The sequence below is a fragment of the Arachis duranensis genome, chromosome 5 (assembly GCF_000817695.3).
Source record: "Arachis duranensis cultivar V14167 chromosome 5, aradu.V14167.gnm2.J7QH, whole genome shotgun sequence".
NCBI classification, from domain to species: Eukaryota; Viridiplantae; Streptophyta; class Magnoliopsida; order Fabales; family Fabaceae; genus Arachis; species Arachis duranensis.
Genome location: NC_029776.3, coordinates 29689831 through 29705407, shown reverse-complemented (window position 1 = coordinate 29705407; position 15577 = coordinate 29689831). Strand labels below are relative to the sequence as shown.

Below are 15577 nucleotides of genomic sequence, written 5' to 3'. Positions count from 1 at the left end.
TGTTGTAACTCAAGCTTTTCAAAGAAGTGTTGAGTTGCTCCCAATAATTGTGTGGAGAAAATTGCATCCCTTGATGCATCTCAGGAATTTCTTGATGAGGGACTTCCTCATGCTCTTGTTGTGTAGTCAAATGCTCTATTACTGAGCTATGGACCATTGAGATGAATCTCTCCATCTCCCATGACTCAGAGGTAGAGGCAGTTGCCTTTCCTTTCCTCTTTCTAGAGGTTTCTCTGGCCTTAGGTTCCATAAATGGTTATGGAAAAATAAAAAGTAATGCTTTTACCACACCAAACTTAAAATATTTGCTCGTCCTCGAGCAAAAGAAGAAAGAAAGATGTAGAAGAAGAAGAAAATAGAGAAGATGGAGGGTGTATAGGGTTCGGCCAGGGGGGGAAGAAAGTGTTTGTGATGTGTGAAAATGAAGGGGTGAAGGGGGGTATTTATAGGGAGAGTGGCCGAATGGTTTGGGTGGGTTTGGGAGGGAAATAGTTTTGAATTTTGAAGGTGCGTGGGGTTTTTGGGGAAGAGTTAAGGAAGTGATTAGTGAAGGGTATTTGGGGAAGAGATATGGAGGTGATTGGTGAAGGGTATTTGAGGAAGAGTGTTGTAGAAATGTGTGAAGAGGAGAGAGAGTGAGTTGAAGTTGGTGGGGATCCTGTGGGGTCCACACATCCTGAAGGGTCAAGGAATTCTTCATCCCTGCTCCAATTGGGCGTTCACAATGCCTTAGAGTGCAATTCTGGCATTTAAACGCCAGTCTGCTATCCTGTTCTAGCGTTTAAACGCTAGCTTTTCTTCCTGTTCTGGCGTCTAAACGCCAGTTTGTTACCCTGTTCTGTCGTTTAAACGCCAGTCTGGTGCCCTATTTTGGCATTTAAACACCCAGAAAGGTGCCAGATTGGGCGTTTAAATGCCCATTTTTCTACCCTTACTGGCGTTTAGTAAGTCTTTCCTCCAGGGTGTTCTGTTTTCAATGTTGTTTTTGATTTTTTCTTTATTTTTGTAATTGTCTTTGTGACTTCACATGATCATCAACCTAAAAAGAAACAAAATAATATAGATAAAATTAAAATAAAATTGGATTGCCTCCCGATAAGCGCTTCTTTAATGTCAATAGCTTGACAGTGAGCTCTCATGGAGTCTCACAGATGATCAGAGTATGGTTGAGATCTCTCAACACCAAACTTAGAGTTTGGCTGTGGCCTCCCAACACCAAACTTAGAGTTTGAATGTGGGGGGCTCTGTTTGACTCTGTATTGGGAGAAGCTCTTCATGCTTACTTTCCATGGTTACAGATGGAGAACCTTGAGTCTTTACTACAAGGCATTCTTCATTCACATGAAGGATCAACTCTCCTATGTCAACATCAATCACAGCTCTTACTATGACTAGGAAGGGTCTTCCAAGGATGATGGATTCATCCTCATCCCTCCTAGTGTCTAGGATTATGAAATCAGTAGGGAAGTAAAGGCATTCAACCTTCACTAGTACGTCCTCTACTAGTCCATAAGCCTTTTTCATAGATTTATCTGCAATCTCCAATGAGAATTTGGCAGCCTGTACCTCATAGATTCCCAGTCTCTCCATTGCAAAGAGGGGCATCATGTTTATCCCTGACCCCAGGTCATACAGAGATTTTCCAAAGGTCATGGTGCCTATGGTGCATGGTATTAAGAATTTACCAGGATCCTGTTTCTTTTGAGGTAAATATTGCTGAACCAATGTATTCAGTTCATTGGTGAGCAAGGGAGGCTCTTCCTCCCAAGTCTCATTACCAAATAGCTTGGCATTCAGCTTCATGATTGCTCCTAAATATTGGGCAACTTGCCCTTTAACAATGTCTTCATCCTCTTCAGAAGATGAATAGTCATCAGAGCTAATGAATGGTAAAAGGAGGTCCAAGAAAATCTCTATGGTCTTTGTATGAGCCTCAGATTCCTTTGGTTCCTCATTAGAGAATTTCGTACTGACCTTTGGACGTCCCCTGAGGTCTTCCTCATTGGGATTCACGTCCTCCTCCTCCTATAAGGTTTCGGCCATGTTGATTATATCCATGGCCTTGCACTCTCCTTTGTGATTCTCTTCTGTATTGCTTGGGAGAGTGCTAGGAGAAGTTTCAGTAATCCTTTTACTCAACTATTCCACTTATGCCTCCAAATTTCTAATGGAGGATCTTGTTTCAGTCATGAAATTAAGAGTGGCTTTAGATAGATCAGAGACTATATTTGCTAAGCTAGAAGGATTCTGCTCAGAATGCTCTGTCTGTTGCTGAGATGATGATGGGAAAGGTTTGCTATTGCTAAACCTGTTTCTTCCACCATTGTTATTATTGAAGCCTTGCTTCTGTTGATCATTCCATGAAAAATTTGGATGATTTTTCCATGAAGGATTATAGGTGTTACCAAAGGCTTCACCCATGTAATTCACCTCTGCCATTGCAGGGTTCTCAGGATCATAAGCTTCTTCTTCAGAAGATGCTTCTTTAGTACTGTTGGATACATTTTGTAATCCATTCAGACTTTGATAGATCATATTGACTTGTTGGGTCAATATTTTATTCTGAGCCAGTATGACATTCAGAGCATCAATTTCAAGAACTCCTCTCTTTTGAGGCATCCCATTTCTCACAGGATTCCTCTCTGAGGTATACATGAACTGGTTATTTGCAACCATTTCAATAAGTTCCTGAGCTTCTGCAAGCGTTTTCTTTAGGTGAATGGATCTACCTGCAGAGTGGTCCAGTGACATCTTGGAAAATTTAGACAGACCATCATAGAATATATCTAATGTGGTCCATTCTGAAAGCATGTCAGAAGGACACTTTTTGGTCAGTTGCTTGTATCTTTTCCAAGCTTCATAGAGGGACTCACCATCTTTTTGTCTGAAGGTCTGAACATCCACTCTAAGCTTGCTCAGGTTTTGAGGAGGAAAGAACTTGGCTAAGAAAGCCGTGACCAGCTTATCCCAAGAGTCCAGGTTATCTCTAAGTTGTGAGTCCAACCATGTTCTAGCTCTGTCTCTTATAGTAAAAGGGAAAAGCATAATCTTGTAGACCTCAGGATCAACTCCATTGGTCTTAACAGTATCACAGATCTGCAAGAACTCAGTTAAAAACTGATAAGGGTCTTCTGATGGAAGTCCATGAAACTTGCAGTTCTGTTGCAGTAGAGAAACTAATTGAGACTTTAGCTCAAAATTGTTTGCTCCTATGGCAGGGATTGAGATGCTTCTTCCATAGAAGTTGGAAGTTGGTGTAGTAAAATCACCAAGCATCTTCCTTGCGTTGTTGTTTGGTTCGACCATAATTGTCTCTTTTGCTGCTTCCCTTTCGAAAATTTCAGTGAGGTCCTCTTCAGAGTTTTATGCTTTAGTTGCTCTTAGCTTCTTCTTCAGAGTCATTTCAGGTTCAGGATCAGCTTCAACAAGTATGCCTTTATCTTTGTTCCTGCTCATATGAAAGAGAAGAAAACAAAGAAAATATGGAATCCTCTATGTCACAGTATAGAGATTCCTTGAGGTGTTAGAGAAAAATAAGAATAGAAGAAGGAGGTAGGTAAAATTTTGAACACACAAAGAGAGACGGAGTTCGAATTGACAATGGAGGAGGAATGTTAGTGTTTAAATAGAAAAATATGAGAGGGGGGAAGAATTTTCGAAAATAAAAAGAATAAAATTTAAAATGAATTTTTTTGAAAAATTGGTTGTGGTTTTGAAAAAGATAAAAAATAGTAAAACAAAAAAAATCAATTAGTTAGTTGAAAAAGATTTGAAAATCAATTTTTGAAAAGATAGGAAGTTTAGAAAAGATTTTTGAAATCAAATTATTGAAAAAGATATGATTTGAAAAAGATATGATTAAAAAGATATGATTGAAATTTATTTTGAAAAAGATTTGAAAAAGAAAATTTGAAAAGATATAATTTTGAAAAAGATATGATTTGAAAACAAAATTCCTCTCCTTGTGTCATCCTGGCGTTAAACACCCAGGAGCTGCATGTTTTGGGCGTTTAACGCCCAATTGCTGTATGGTTTGGGCGTTTAAACGCCCAGCCAGGTACCCTGGCTGGCGTTTAAATGCCAGTTTTCCTTCTTCACTGGGCGTTTTGAACGCCCAGCATTTTCTCTATAATTCCTCTGCTTTATGTTCTTGGATCTTTATTTTGCTAAATCCTTTATTCAAGAAGATATGTTTTCAATTTTGAAAAACAACAAAATGAGTTGAAACATATAATTCTTGGATCAAAACACAAGATATATGCAAGAACATTATAAGCGTCAAGATGAACACCAAGAACAATCTTGAAGATGTCATCAAGAACACAATGTATGTGTTTCGAAAATTGCAAGACAATTAAAATCATGCAATTGACACCAAACTTAAAATTTGGCCATAGGTTCAAACAAGAACCATGAAATATTTTTGGTTTTTATGATTTTATACCTTTTTTTGGTTTTTTCGAAAATTATATTTAGAAAAACGAAAACAAAGAAGAATTTTTTTTGAAAGATTTTTGAAAGCTTTTTGAAAAGAAAATAAAAATTACCTAATCTGAGCAACAAGATGAACCGTCAGTTGTCCAAACTCGAACAATCCCCGGCAACGGTGCCAAAAACATGGTGCACAAAATTGTGATACACAATGGCGCCAACAACTTGGTCGCACAATTGTAATATCACTTCTTTGTCACAACTTCGCACAACTAACCAGCAAGTGCACTGGGTCGTCCAAGTAATAAACCTTACGTGAGTAAGGGTCGATCCCATAGAGATTGTCAGCTTGAAGCAAGCTATGGTCACCTTGTAAATCTCAGTCAGGCGGATTCAAATGGTTATGGAGTTTTAATAATTAAAAAGATGAATAAAACATAAAGTAAAGATAGAGATACTTATGTAATTCATTGGTGGAAATTTCAGATAAGTGCATGGAGATGCATTGTTCCTTCTGAATCTCTGCTTTTTTACTGCCTTCATCCAATCCTTTATACTCCTTTCCATGGCAAGCTGTATGTTGGGTTTCACCGGTGTCAATGGCTACCTCCCATCCTCTTAGTAAAAATGGTCCAGCTACGGGTTACGTAGGGCTAATCATCTGTCGATTCTCGATCATGTAGGAATAGGATTTACTATCCTTTTGCGTTTGTCACTACGCCCTACAGTCGCAAGTTTGAAACTTGTCACAGTCATTCCATCCCAAATCCTACTCGGAATACCACAGACAAAGTTTAGATTTTTCGGATCTCAAGAATGCTACCAATGGATTCTAGCTTATACCATGAAGACTCTGATTTCAAGGAGTTGAAGGCTCTGTTGTCAGGAGAGGCAATCAACACGCATGAGTCAGGAGTCCAAGAGATACACGCTCAATCTTAAGTAGAACAGAAGTGGTTGTCAGTCATGCATTCATAGGTGAAAATGATGATGAGTGTCATGGATCATCACATTCATCAGGTTGAAGTGCGAGTGAATATCTTAGAACAAGAATAAGCTTGAATTGAATGGAAAATAGTAGTAATTGCATTAATACTCGAAGAACAGCAGAGCTCTACACCTTAATTTATGGTGTGTAGAAACTCCACCGTTGAAAATACATAAGTGGTCTGGAGGTCCAGGCATGGCCGAATGGCTAGCCTCCCCAAATATGAAAATATGATATCCAAAATTCTCTATATGATCCGAAGATGAAAATACAATAGTAAAAGGTCCTATTTATAATGAAACTGGTTACTAGGGTTTACAAAAATAGGTAAATGATGCAGAAATCCACTTCTGGGCCCACTTGATGTGTGCTTGGGCTGAGCATTGAGCTTTACACGTGTAGAGGCTTCTCTTGGAGTTAAACGCCAGCTTTTATGCTAGTTTGGGCATTTAACTCTAACTTTTATGCCAGTTTTGGCGTTTTGACTTAAGAATATGGTAGAGAAGGGGCGTTTGAACACCAGTTTGCATCGTTAAAACTCGAGCAAAGTTTGGACTATTATATATTGCTAGAAAGCCTTGGATGTCTACTTTTCAACGCAATTAAGAGTGCACCATTTGGAATTCTGTAGCGCCAAAAAATCCACTTCGAGTGCAGGAAGGTCAGAATCCAAAAGCATCTACAGTCCTTTGTCAGCCTCTGAATCAGATTTTTGCTCAGGTCCCTCAATTTCAGCCAAAAAATACCTGAAATCACAAAAAAACACACAAACTCATAGTAAAGTTCAGAAATATGAATTTTGCATAAAAACTAAAAAAATATCCCAAAAAGTAGCTAGATCCTACTAAAAACTACATAAAAACAATGTCAAAAAGCGTATAAATTATCCGCTCATCACTTATAAACTTTATTCCACAAATTATGGTAAAAAATTCACTTTTGAGAGGCATTGGAACATGCTTCGGTTGGAGCAAAAATGGAGAAGCCAACTACCTACACAGAGTGGCGGCTCAAAGAAAATCAAGGTTAGTGCAACTGGAGCATACTCATCCTCATCAAACCCAGAAACACCGTTGGCTGACGAACCTGGTGTGGACTCTCCCGTTCACCCACAAGGATCAAAGAAGAGCAAGCAAAAAGATAAGGAAAAAGCACAAATGTCTGAAGATTTTAGTGAAAAGAAATCATCGGTGGTTAAAACGTTATCTCTCATGGAAGATATTAAGAATGTTAGAGAAAAGGAACTAATGGATAGGGAAAAAGAAAGAGGAGAGGAGAGGGAACATAGAGCAAAGATTATGGCAATCAAAGAGAAGGAGTTACAAATTCAAGTGGCAATGAAAGAACAAGAATTACAAGCTCAAGCGGCAATGAAAGAACAAGAATTACAAACTCAGAGGTATATCAAAGAAATGGAGATAAATGCAAAAGAAAGGGAAATGGAAAGGATGGCCAAGGAAAGGGAAAGGGAAATGGATATGCAAATACTTAATGCTGACACGTCTACAATGAGTGAAAAACGACGAGCTCTTCAGGAGATTGCATGTGAGAAAATAATTGCCAAGTGGTTTACTTAATGGTTCCTTGTATTCATAGAGTTATATAGTATGTTCTTATTTTTATTGCGTATTACTGATATGTGATGTAGTTTGTTTTATTTATTTCTGATGTAATTTTTTAAATTAGTCAATATTATTGTGCCGTTATTATTCATGAAAGTAACCGTTGCAAAACTAGCCGTTAAGTAGCCGTTGTAAAACTAGCCGTTGAGGAGTAGGTACTTATTGCAGACACACTTATAAATATCAACTATCAATGACTCTGCAACTCTACTTCAACTCTTGTTTCTCACCTTGAAAGAGAACTAAAAATTACATTTCTAGATATGGCTAAAAATTTTGATGATATGTTTAATGAGGCTTTTTATGGCAAAAGAAGACGGCAAAATAACACACTCATAGATAACTGGATCGATGAGTCTTTACTCAAAGATTCAGAAGAAGAAGATATCAATAGAAGCTCTATCCCAACTCCTCGTAGACGGATCAACAGAGATCGAGAAGCAGGACATGATCACCTTTTTCAAGATTACTTTGCAGATGAACTGGTGTATATTGCTGACATTTTCCGATGGATATTTCGAATGAGAAGACATATGATCCTTCAGATAGTAAACGCTCTCTCAAACGTCTATCCGTATTTCCAACAGAGGGTTGATGCAACTGGAAGAAGAGGCTTGTCACCACTCCAAAAATGTACCGTTGCGATACGGATGTTAGCATATGGCGTAGTAGCTGATGCTGTTGATGATTATGTGCGCATAGGCGAGAACACTACAATTGAATGCTTGAAAAAATTTGTTACAGGTGTCATTTTGGTGTTCGAGGAAGAATACTTGCGAAAATCAAATCCAAATGACGTACGACGCCTGCTACAAATGGCGGAGGGTCGTGGCTTTCCTGGCATGTTGGGTAGCATTGACTGCATGTATTGGCAATGGAAAAATTGTCTAAAGGCGTGGAAAGGTATGTACATGAGTGGTTATCGTCGGGTTGCAACCATAGTACTTGAGGTTGTAGCATCTTCAGACCCTTGGATATGGCATGCGTTCTTTGGGGTTTCTGATTCAAATAACGATATCAACGCGTTAGATCGTTCTCCAGTGTTCGATGATATTCTAAATGACCGTGCTCCGGAGGTAAATTATACTATTGTTCCGAGGGTTACCTGAAACTGGAGGTCGATCTCGGACGAGATCTTCTGCACTGGTCGGTGCTAACGTGTCCGGCTGGTGGGAGACGGCCGGAGCTGTTGTGTCCGACTTGTAAGTTAGCAAGGGTATTAAGCAGGTATTGAGTAGAATCAGAGTATGAGTTATACCTAGGTGCTCCGGTGTATTTATAATGGTGAGATGTGACCTTTGGATAAGATAAGTTAGTTATTTTATCTTTATCTTTAGCTTTGAGTTGAGGTCAGCGTATCTTTCAACGGAACCGCCTTTATCTCTATAGGCTTAGGCCGCCTTAGGATTTGGGTCGTGCTCCTCTATCTGGGCCCTTTACTGGGCTCTTCTGTCATTTTGGCCGAGCTCTTTAAGAAGAGATCGGATTAGTCTGACCTGAAGAGGTCGGTCACTTTTATCTCCAATCATCCCGGGTCGGATAGCTCGACCCAGGGTATGAACAGTGCCCCTACTTGAGCTCGGTTCTTCTTTTGGAGGTCGAGTCCTTGACTTCGGTCCTTCTTCAGTGAAGTCGAACTCAAGCATTTTGTCGATTCCTTTCTTTGTAGAGTCTTTTTTGAATGTAGAACGTTTTCCTCTAAAAGCGCGCGCTTTTGTATTAGCGCTTTTTTGGGAACGCAAGCAGTTTTAACATCCGCATTTAATTGGCATTAATTGCCCCCATTCTCTCTTGGCTTTATTTTGAATTTTCTCGATCAAAAATGGTTTTTCTTCTTCATTTCTTCTTCGTAACTTCTCCCTTTACTCTCTCGTTTTCTGTTTCTCTCATCTGCTCTCTGTCTTTCGTTTGCGCTTTTGCTTTCTTGCGTTACGGCGTCACTTGGCGATTTTCTAGGCAGCCTTTGTTTCTGCGCTTCTATTCTTTTCCTCGAAGCTTCTTTCGTCTCCAGGTTAGTCCCATTTTGTGTTTCCTCATTTATTTTTGACTTTGCGATGGAGTTTTCCTTTTGATCTTCCTTTTGGAGAAAGTTTAGATCTTTCTGTTTTTATCATGTTTGACTTGTTGCATGCTCTGGATTTATCCCCTTTTTTTGGTGCGAATCTCTTCTTTGTTTGCTTGAATCTTTTTCTTTTGCATGTTACCGCCGTTTCTGCCTGTGCTTTTGCTGATGATTTTTTTCTTGATTTCAAAAAAGTTTGCGCCTTTGCTGTTTTTCTTCTTGGTCCTTTTGGTGTTCTGATAAACTGTAGCAGTAATGTTTTTCACTGATAAACTGTAGGAGCGATGCTTTTTCTAATAAACTGTAGAAGGGTGGTGTTTTTACGTTTTTTGCTTCTTTTGTTTCTTTCGGGATTTTATTTTCTTTTTGATGAGTGCCGGGATGTAGGCTGTAGAAACAACTTGAAAACCTTCCCTATTTACTGCCTCCAAGGGATGCCCCCAGACTTTCTTATCTTGAGTCTTGGGGTTTTCCCTTTCTGTTTGTCGAGATGTTTTGCTCCTCGTCCGGGATGTTTTTAAGTAATCCATTCTTCTCTTCTTTTTGTAGGATTTAGTTGACCTCATGTCTTCCCGAAATAACGTTGTAGAGATGCCTTCCCAGGTTCCTGCGGATATGACCGATTGGGTGGACTCCATGGTTCTTATGTGTGTCTCGCTGGTTGATTCTGAGTTTTGTGCTCAGCTTAGGCAGTTTCATAGTGTCTGCAGTAAGTTTGGTGATGAGAAGAATTATGAACTTGTCCCTCCCTCTTCTGACGAGAGAGTCTGCTTTTCAACTCGGGTTGTTGATGGTCGCCGTTTCTTTTATGCTTATGATTTTTTCTTTGGTCACCTGGGTATTACCCTTCCTTTTACTCAATTTGAAACCGACCTGTTATGGTCTTGTATGTTGCCCCCTCTCAACTTCACCCCAATTTTTGGGGTTTCATAAAAATTTTCCAATTGTTGTGCCATGGTTTTGGTATTCCTGCTTCCCAATCTCTCTTTTTCTACTTGTTTGTCTTGACTAAGCCCGGAGTGGTGAAAAAGAAGGCAGCTTGGGTCTCCTTTCATTCCACCCAGGAAAAGAAGGTCTTTTCCATGTTTGACGAGTCATTCCGCGATTTTAAAAACTACTTTTTCAAGGTCCGAGCTGTTGAAGGAACTCGGCCCTTTTTTCTGGATGAAAATGATGACTCTGCCTTTCCCTTGGAATGGCAAAAAGACGTGAGGGTCTCCAGGTATTCTCGGGAAATGTTGGATGAGGCTGAGCGAGCCTTTGTTACTATTTTAGAAGAACGCTGGGGTCAACCTCCCCATCTTGATACAAAGAAATTTCTAACCAATCCTTCTCTTCTTCAAACTGAACTGGGTATCTTGTGTTTCCTTTATTATCTGTTTATGTTGCTTGTAGCTGTCTTTCCGACTTGTCCGGCTTGTAGCTTAACTTTCTGTTTTATTTGCAGAGGCAATGAAGAATAACGAATCTATGAAAGTTTTTAAGAGGGCGCAGAAGGCGACTGCTGCCAAAAATATTGCTGGCAAGGCGGCTGGGGATGGGTCCTCCCAAGTGCGCGAGAAGCCATCAGTGCCGAGTTCCCCCGGGGTGAAGAAGGTGATCCCAACACCTCGGGTCCGCTTGGTGGATCCGCACACTACTTCTGCCGCTCCATCTGCTGCCCCTCAAAGTGAGAAGCAAAAGACGGCTGAGCCCTTTGACCTCAATGCCCCTGATTTCAACGCCATTGAGTTTGTAGATCAACAAATCGGGCCCTATGGTACCATCTCCATGGACGATGTGTCCATTCTCCATCATCTGGAGTTTATGGCCCGAAATCATGTAAAGATGGCATATATGTCAGCTGCTATACATCGAACTGCTCAGAATCTCCCTCTCCATGCCACCAAAGCATTTATGGAGGAGGCAAAACAAGAGTTCGACCAGATGAGGGGGCTGAAGGAGGAACTTGAGGTGAAGGTGGCCAAGCTGGAGAAGGACTTAGAGAACGAGAAGGCGAGTTCTCAAGCACTGGCTGCTTCTTTGAGGTTGGCTGAGGACACAGCCATGATGCATAAGGAGAGTTACGTTACATCTTATCGGGAGGGGATGCGCCTGAGGGGGGAGCTCGACAATGCCCGGGAAGACTATGCTGAGCTCCAGGGTTATCTCGTTGGCAGCGTGACTACTGCTTACGAGAACTTGAAGGAGCAAGTTTGAGTTATTGCTCCTGAGGCCGATCTCTCCCTCTTTAGCCTGGATAATGTTGTCAGGGATGGCAAGATTGTCCCTGATGATGAGGGTGATGATGATGAGGTTGCTCCTCCCCCTGTGTCCTCTACCAAAGTGCCGATTTCTTCTGTTCTTCCAGTTGCTCCTGATTCGGATTGCCAGATTTTGAACCGGGAGGATGGAACTGTAGATGCTGTGCGCCCTCCTTCTCCTTGTCCTGATGCTGCCAAGAAAACCCCTGATGTTTGTTGATCTTTGCTGGATGTAGTTGGCCCGGCTTGTGGGCTTTCGAAACTTTTTATTTAATTGCTGACATTTCTTAGTTGCTTATCTAGCAACTTTTTTATTTTGAAAGACAAACAATAGCTTGCTATCTTTTTGATAGTAGGTTTTGGTGGCCTTTCAAGGCCTTTATAACTCTGTAGAAAAAGAAGTAGTTTTTTGACTTGGCATCTTTTTCTGTTTTCTGCTGATGTTGAAATCTTGCAGCTCGACCTCCTTGGATTATTTCATTTTATTACTTGTATCTCAGATCCTTTGAGGCTGTGATTGTATAGGTCCAACTTGTTTCTCGGTTTTCTGTATTTGTGACCGATTCCTTTGCATTGGTCCTCTTCTAAGTTATTTTTCTAATCCTTTTTTTTGGACCTTTGTTAGGTCTTTTTTAGGGATTACTTATAACTTGTTTTGTAGGAGGTTGACTTCGATAGGTCGACCTCTTTCTAGGTTATTTTCGTAATCCTCTTTCTTGGACCTTTGTCAGGTCTCTTTCAGGGATTACTTTTATAACTTGTTTGTAGGAGATCAACTTCGTTAGGTCGACCTCTTTCCAAGTTATTTTTGTAATCCTCTTTCTTGGACCTTTTGTCAGGTCTCTTTCATGGATTACTTTTATAACTTGTTTGTAGGAGATCAACTTCGTTTGGTCGACCTTTTTCTAAGTTATTTTTGTAATCCTCTTTCTTGGACCTTTGTCAGGTCTTTTTTAGGGATTACTTTTATAACTTGTTTGTAGGAGATCAACTTCGTTAGGTCGACCTCTTTCTAAGTTATTTTTGTAATCCTCTTTCTTGGACCTTTGTCAGGTCTCTTTTAGGGATTACTTTTATAACTTGTTTGTAGGAGATCAACTTCGTTAGATCGATCTCTTTCTAGGTTATTTTTGTAATCCTCTTTCTTGGACCTTTGTCAGGTCTCTTTCAGGGATTACTTTTATAACCTTTTTATTTTTGGGCTGACTTTGTTAGGTCGAGCCCTTCTAAGTTAAAGTAATCCTCTTTAATAAGGTTTGCCAGACCTCTTTCCAGGGTTTACTTATAACTTGGGTTGACTTGGTCCGACTTGTGAGCGTCGGCCAGCCTTTAAGTTATTATTTTAGCTATCCGTAAGACCTCGTCAGGTTCTTTTTTGGATTGCTTTCAATAACTTCTTACATTATTCTGTGTTCACCTTCGCCGATTTATAGAAAGTGGTTGGCATCTTTAGATCGTCCTTTGGGTGAATCGCGTTTTCACCTTTATCGGACGATTTATCTTTATCGTGGTCGTGTAGTGAAATTGTTTTTCACTTTCTGCCGACCTGTCGCTTTATAATCGAACGATGAATACTTCAGATTAATGTGTCTTGGATTCTTTGTAGAATATCTAAATAAACTTTATTCAAAGAAAAAATGCAAATATATACATGTGAGAATTTTCCTATCCCTTTAAGTCGGGCATGACCTAGATCTCAACATGGTGCCTCATTAAAAAACCTTTTTAGGAAAAGGAGCACATCCACTAGTGAGATCCGTTGCCTTTTCTTGCTGTAGTACCTTCTTAGGTTGCAAGCGTGCCATGATCTGGGAAGCTCTCGTTCATCGAGTTCGGACAGTCGGTAGTAGCCCTTCCCAAGTACTTCTATGACTCGGTAGGGTCCTTTCCAGTTTGCTGCCAGCTTTCCTTCTTCGGGCCGAGTTGTTCCAATGTCGTCTCAGATTAAGATGAGATCATTCTCAGCGAAACTTCTTGGTACTACCCTTGGATTATATCTGGAAGCCATTCGACGTTTTAGAGCTTCTTCTCTGATCCGAGCTCTTTCCTGGATTTCAGGTAGTAGGTCGAGTTCTTCCCTATGAAGTTGGGAGTTTGCTCCCTCATTATAATGGACTACTCTATGCGATCCTTCTTCAATTTCTACTGGAATCATTGCCTCCATTCCGTATGCTAATCGGAAAGGGGATTCCTTTGTGGTGGAATGTGGCGTTGTTCGATATGCCCATAGATCCTGTGGAAGCTCCTCTGCCCAGGCTCCCTTTGCATCTTGCAATCTTCGTTTTAACCCTGCCAATATGACTTTGTTGGCGGCTTCGGCCTGTCCATTGGCTTGTGGATGTTCGACAGAGGTGTATTGGTGCTTTATATTCAAGTCGGCTACTAATTTTCTGAAGCATGCGTCTGTAAATTGGGTGCCATTGTCTGTGGTTATTGAATATGGGACTCCGAACCTCGTGACAATGTTTCTATATAAGAATTTCCGGCTTCTTTGGGCGGTGGCATTGGCTAGGGGTTCTGCCTCGATCCATTTTGTAAAGTAATCTACCCCTATTATGAGGAATTTAACTTGCCCTGATCCCTGGGGAAAGGGACCGAGAAGGTCGAGTCCCCATTTTGCGAACGGCCAAGGCGAAGTCACGCTAATGAGTTCTTCTGGCGGGGGCGATGTGGAAGTTGGCATATTTCTGACATGGTGGACATGTCTTTACAAATTCTGTAGATTCTTTCTGTAAGGTTGGCCAATAAAACCTTGCCCGAAGTATCTTTTTGGCGAGAGCCTGTGCTCCGAGATGACTGCCACAAATGCCGCCGTGTACCTCTTCTAACACTTCCCTGGTGTGGGAGGTTGGCACGCATTTTAGTAATGGTACCGAGATCCCTCTTTTGTACAGGATGTTATTTATGATGGTGTAATACTGTGTCTTCCTTTTTAGTTTCTTTGCTTCCTTTTCTTCTGTTGGGAGCGTTCCTGTTTTGAGGTAGTTGATTATGGGGATCATCCATCCTTGGTCCTGGCCTGTTATGGTTAGGACTTTTTCTGCTTCCGAGATTGATGGGTTCTGTAACATTTCCTGGATGAGGCTTCTATTGTTGCCCCCTGGTTTGGTGCTGGCTAGTTTTGAGAGTGCGTCAGCTCGAGCATTTTACTCACGGGGTATGTGGCAGATCTTGTATTCCCCGATTTGTCCGAGCTGTTCCTTGGTCTTATCCAAATACTTTTTCATGGTGGGATCTTTGGCTTGGTAGCTCCCTGTTATTTGTGATGTGACCACTTGCAAATCGCTGTAAATGTTAAGTTTTCGAGCTCCTACCTCTTCAGCCAGTTTCAAACCAGCTAGCAATGCTTCGTATTCCGCCTGGTTATTTGAAGCCGGGAATCCGAACTTGAGGGAGAGCTCAACTTGGGTTCCCTGGTTGCTTTCTATTATCACTCTTACGCTCTGGGAAGGAAATTGAGGTTTAGACTTTGCTATCTAGTCTCTGGAGTCCTGAGATCCACTTTTCTTTTTGGTTCTTCTGATGAACCACTGCTGCAATTTGAATTTCCATTTGCTGTTTGAGATCTAGTCAATTTCAATTCATTTCTTGTTTAGTTAATTGTTGCAATTTAATTTCCCTTGCTTAAATTCTGAATTCCCAGTCCTCAAATCCCTTTTTCTATTCAAGCAATTTATATTTCTTGCACTTTAAGTTACTGCAATTTACATTTCTTGCATTTTAAGTTTCAGTCATTTAATTTCTTGTTCTTTAAGATTCAACACCTTTACTTTCAGTTCTCTTTAATTTCTGCAATTTATCCCTCTCCCTTTACATTTTCTGCTATTTACTTACTGTTGGATACAAAATCACTCAACCAATACTTGATTCGCTTGACTAAATCAACCACTGAACTAAAATTGCTTAATCCTTCAATCCCTGTGGGATCGACCTCACTCCCGTGAGTTTCATTACTTGATGCGACCTGGTACACTTGCCGGTGAGTTTTGTGTTGGATCGTTTTCCACACATTAAACTAATCACCCACTAAAGTTGCTTGATCCATCAATCCCTGTGGGATCGACCTCACTCTAAGTGAGTTATTACTACTTGATGCGACCTGGTACACTTGCCGGTTGGATTTGTGTGTTGGAAATTCGTTTTTCGCAAAAACACCAAACTTAGAATCTTAGTGTGACACTCCCATGTAGAATTGATGCAATCATCCAAAGGGATTGAAAAAAATTTGTTG

The 15577-nt window shown here is 40.6% G+C and overlaps 1 protein-coding gene across 1 annotated transcript; it reads left to right on the top strand.

Annotated features, from left to right (window-relative positions):
* The first annotated feature begins 7304 nt into the window (after positions 1 to 7304).
* On the top strand, positions 7305 to 8150 carry LOC107488999 (uncharacterized). Its single transcript, XM_016109782.1, has one exon. The coding sequence runs from the start codon at positions 7305 to 7307 to the stop codon at positions 8148 to 8150; it is 846 nt and encodes a 281-aa protein (XP_015965268.1).
* Positions 8151 to 15577: the final 7427 nt, after the last annotated feature.

Bases quoted from the DNA above. Each gene is read 5' to 3' on its own strand.
- LOC107488999 (XM_016109782.1), top strand. From the start codon at position 7,305: ATGGCTAAAAATTTTGATGATATGTTTAATGAGGCTTTTTATGGCAAA.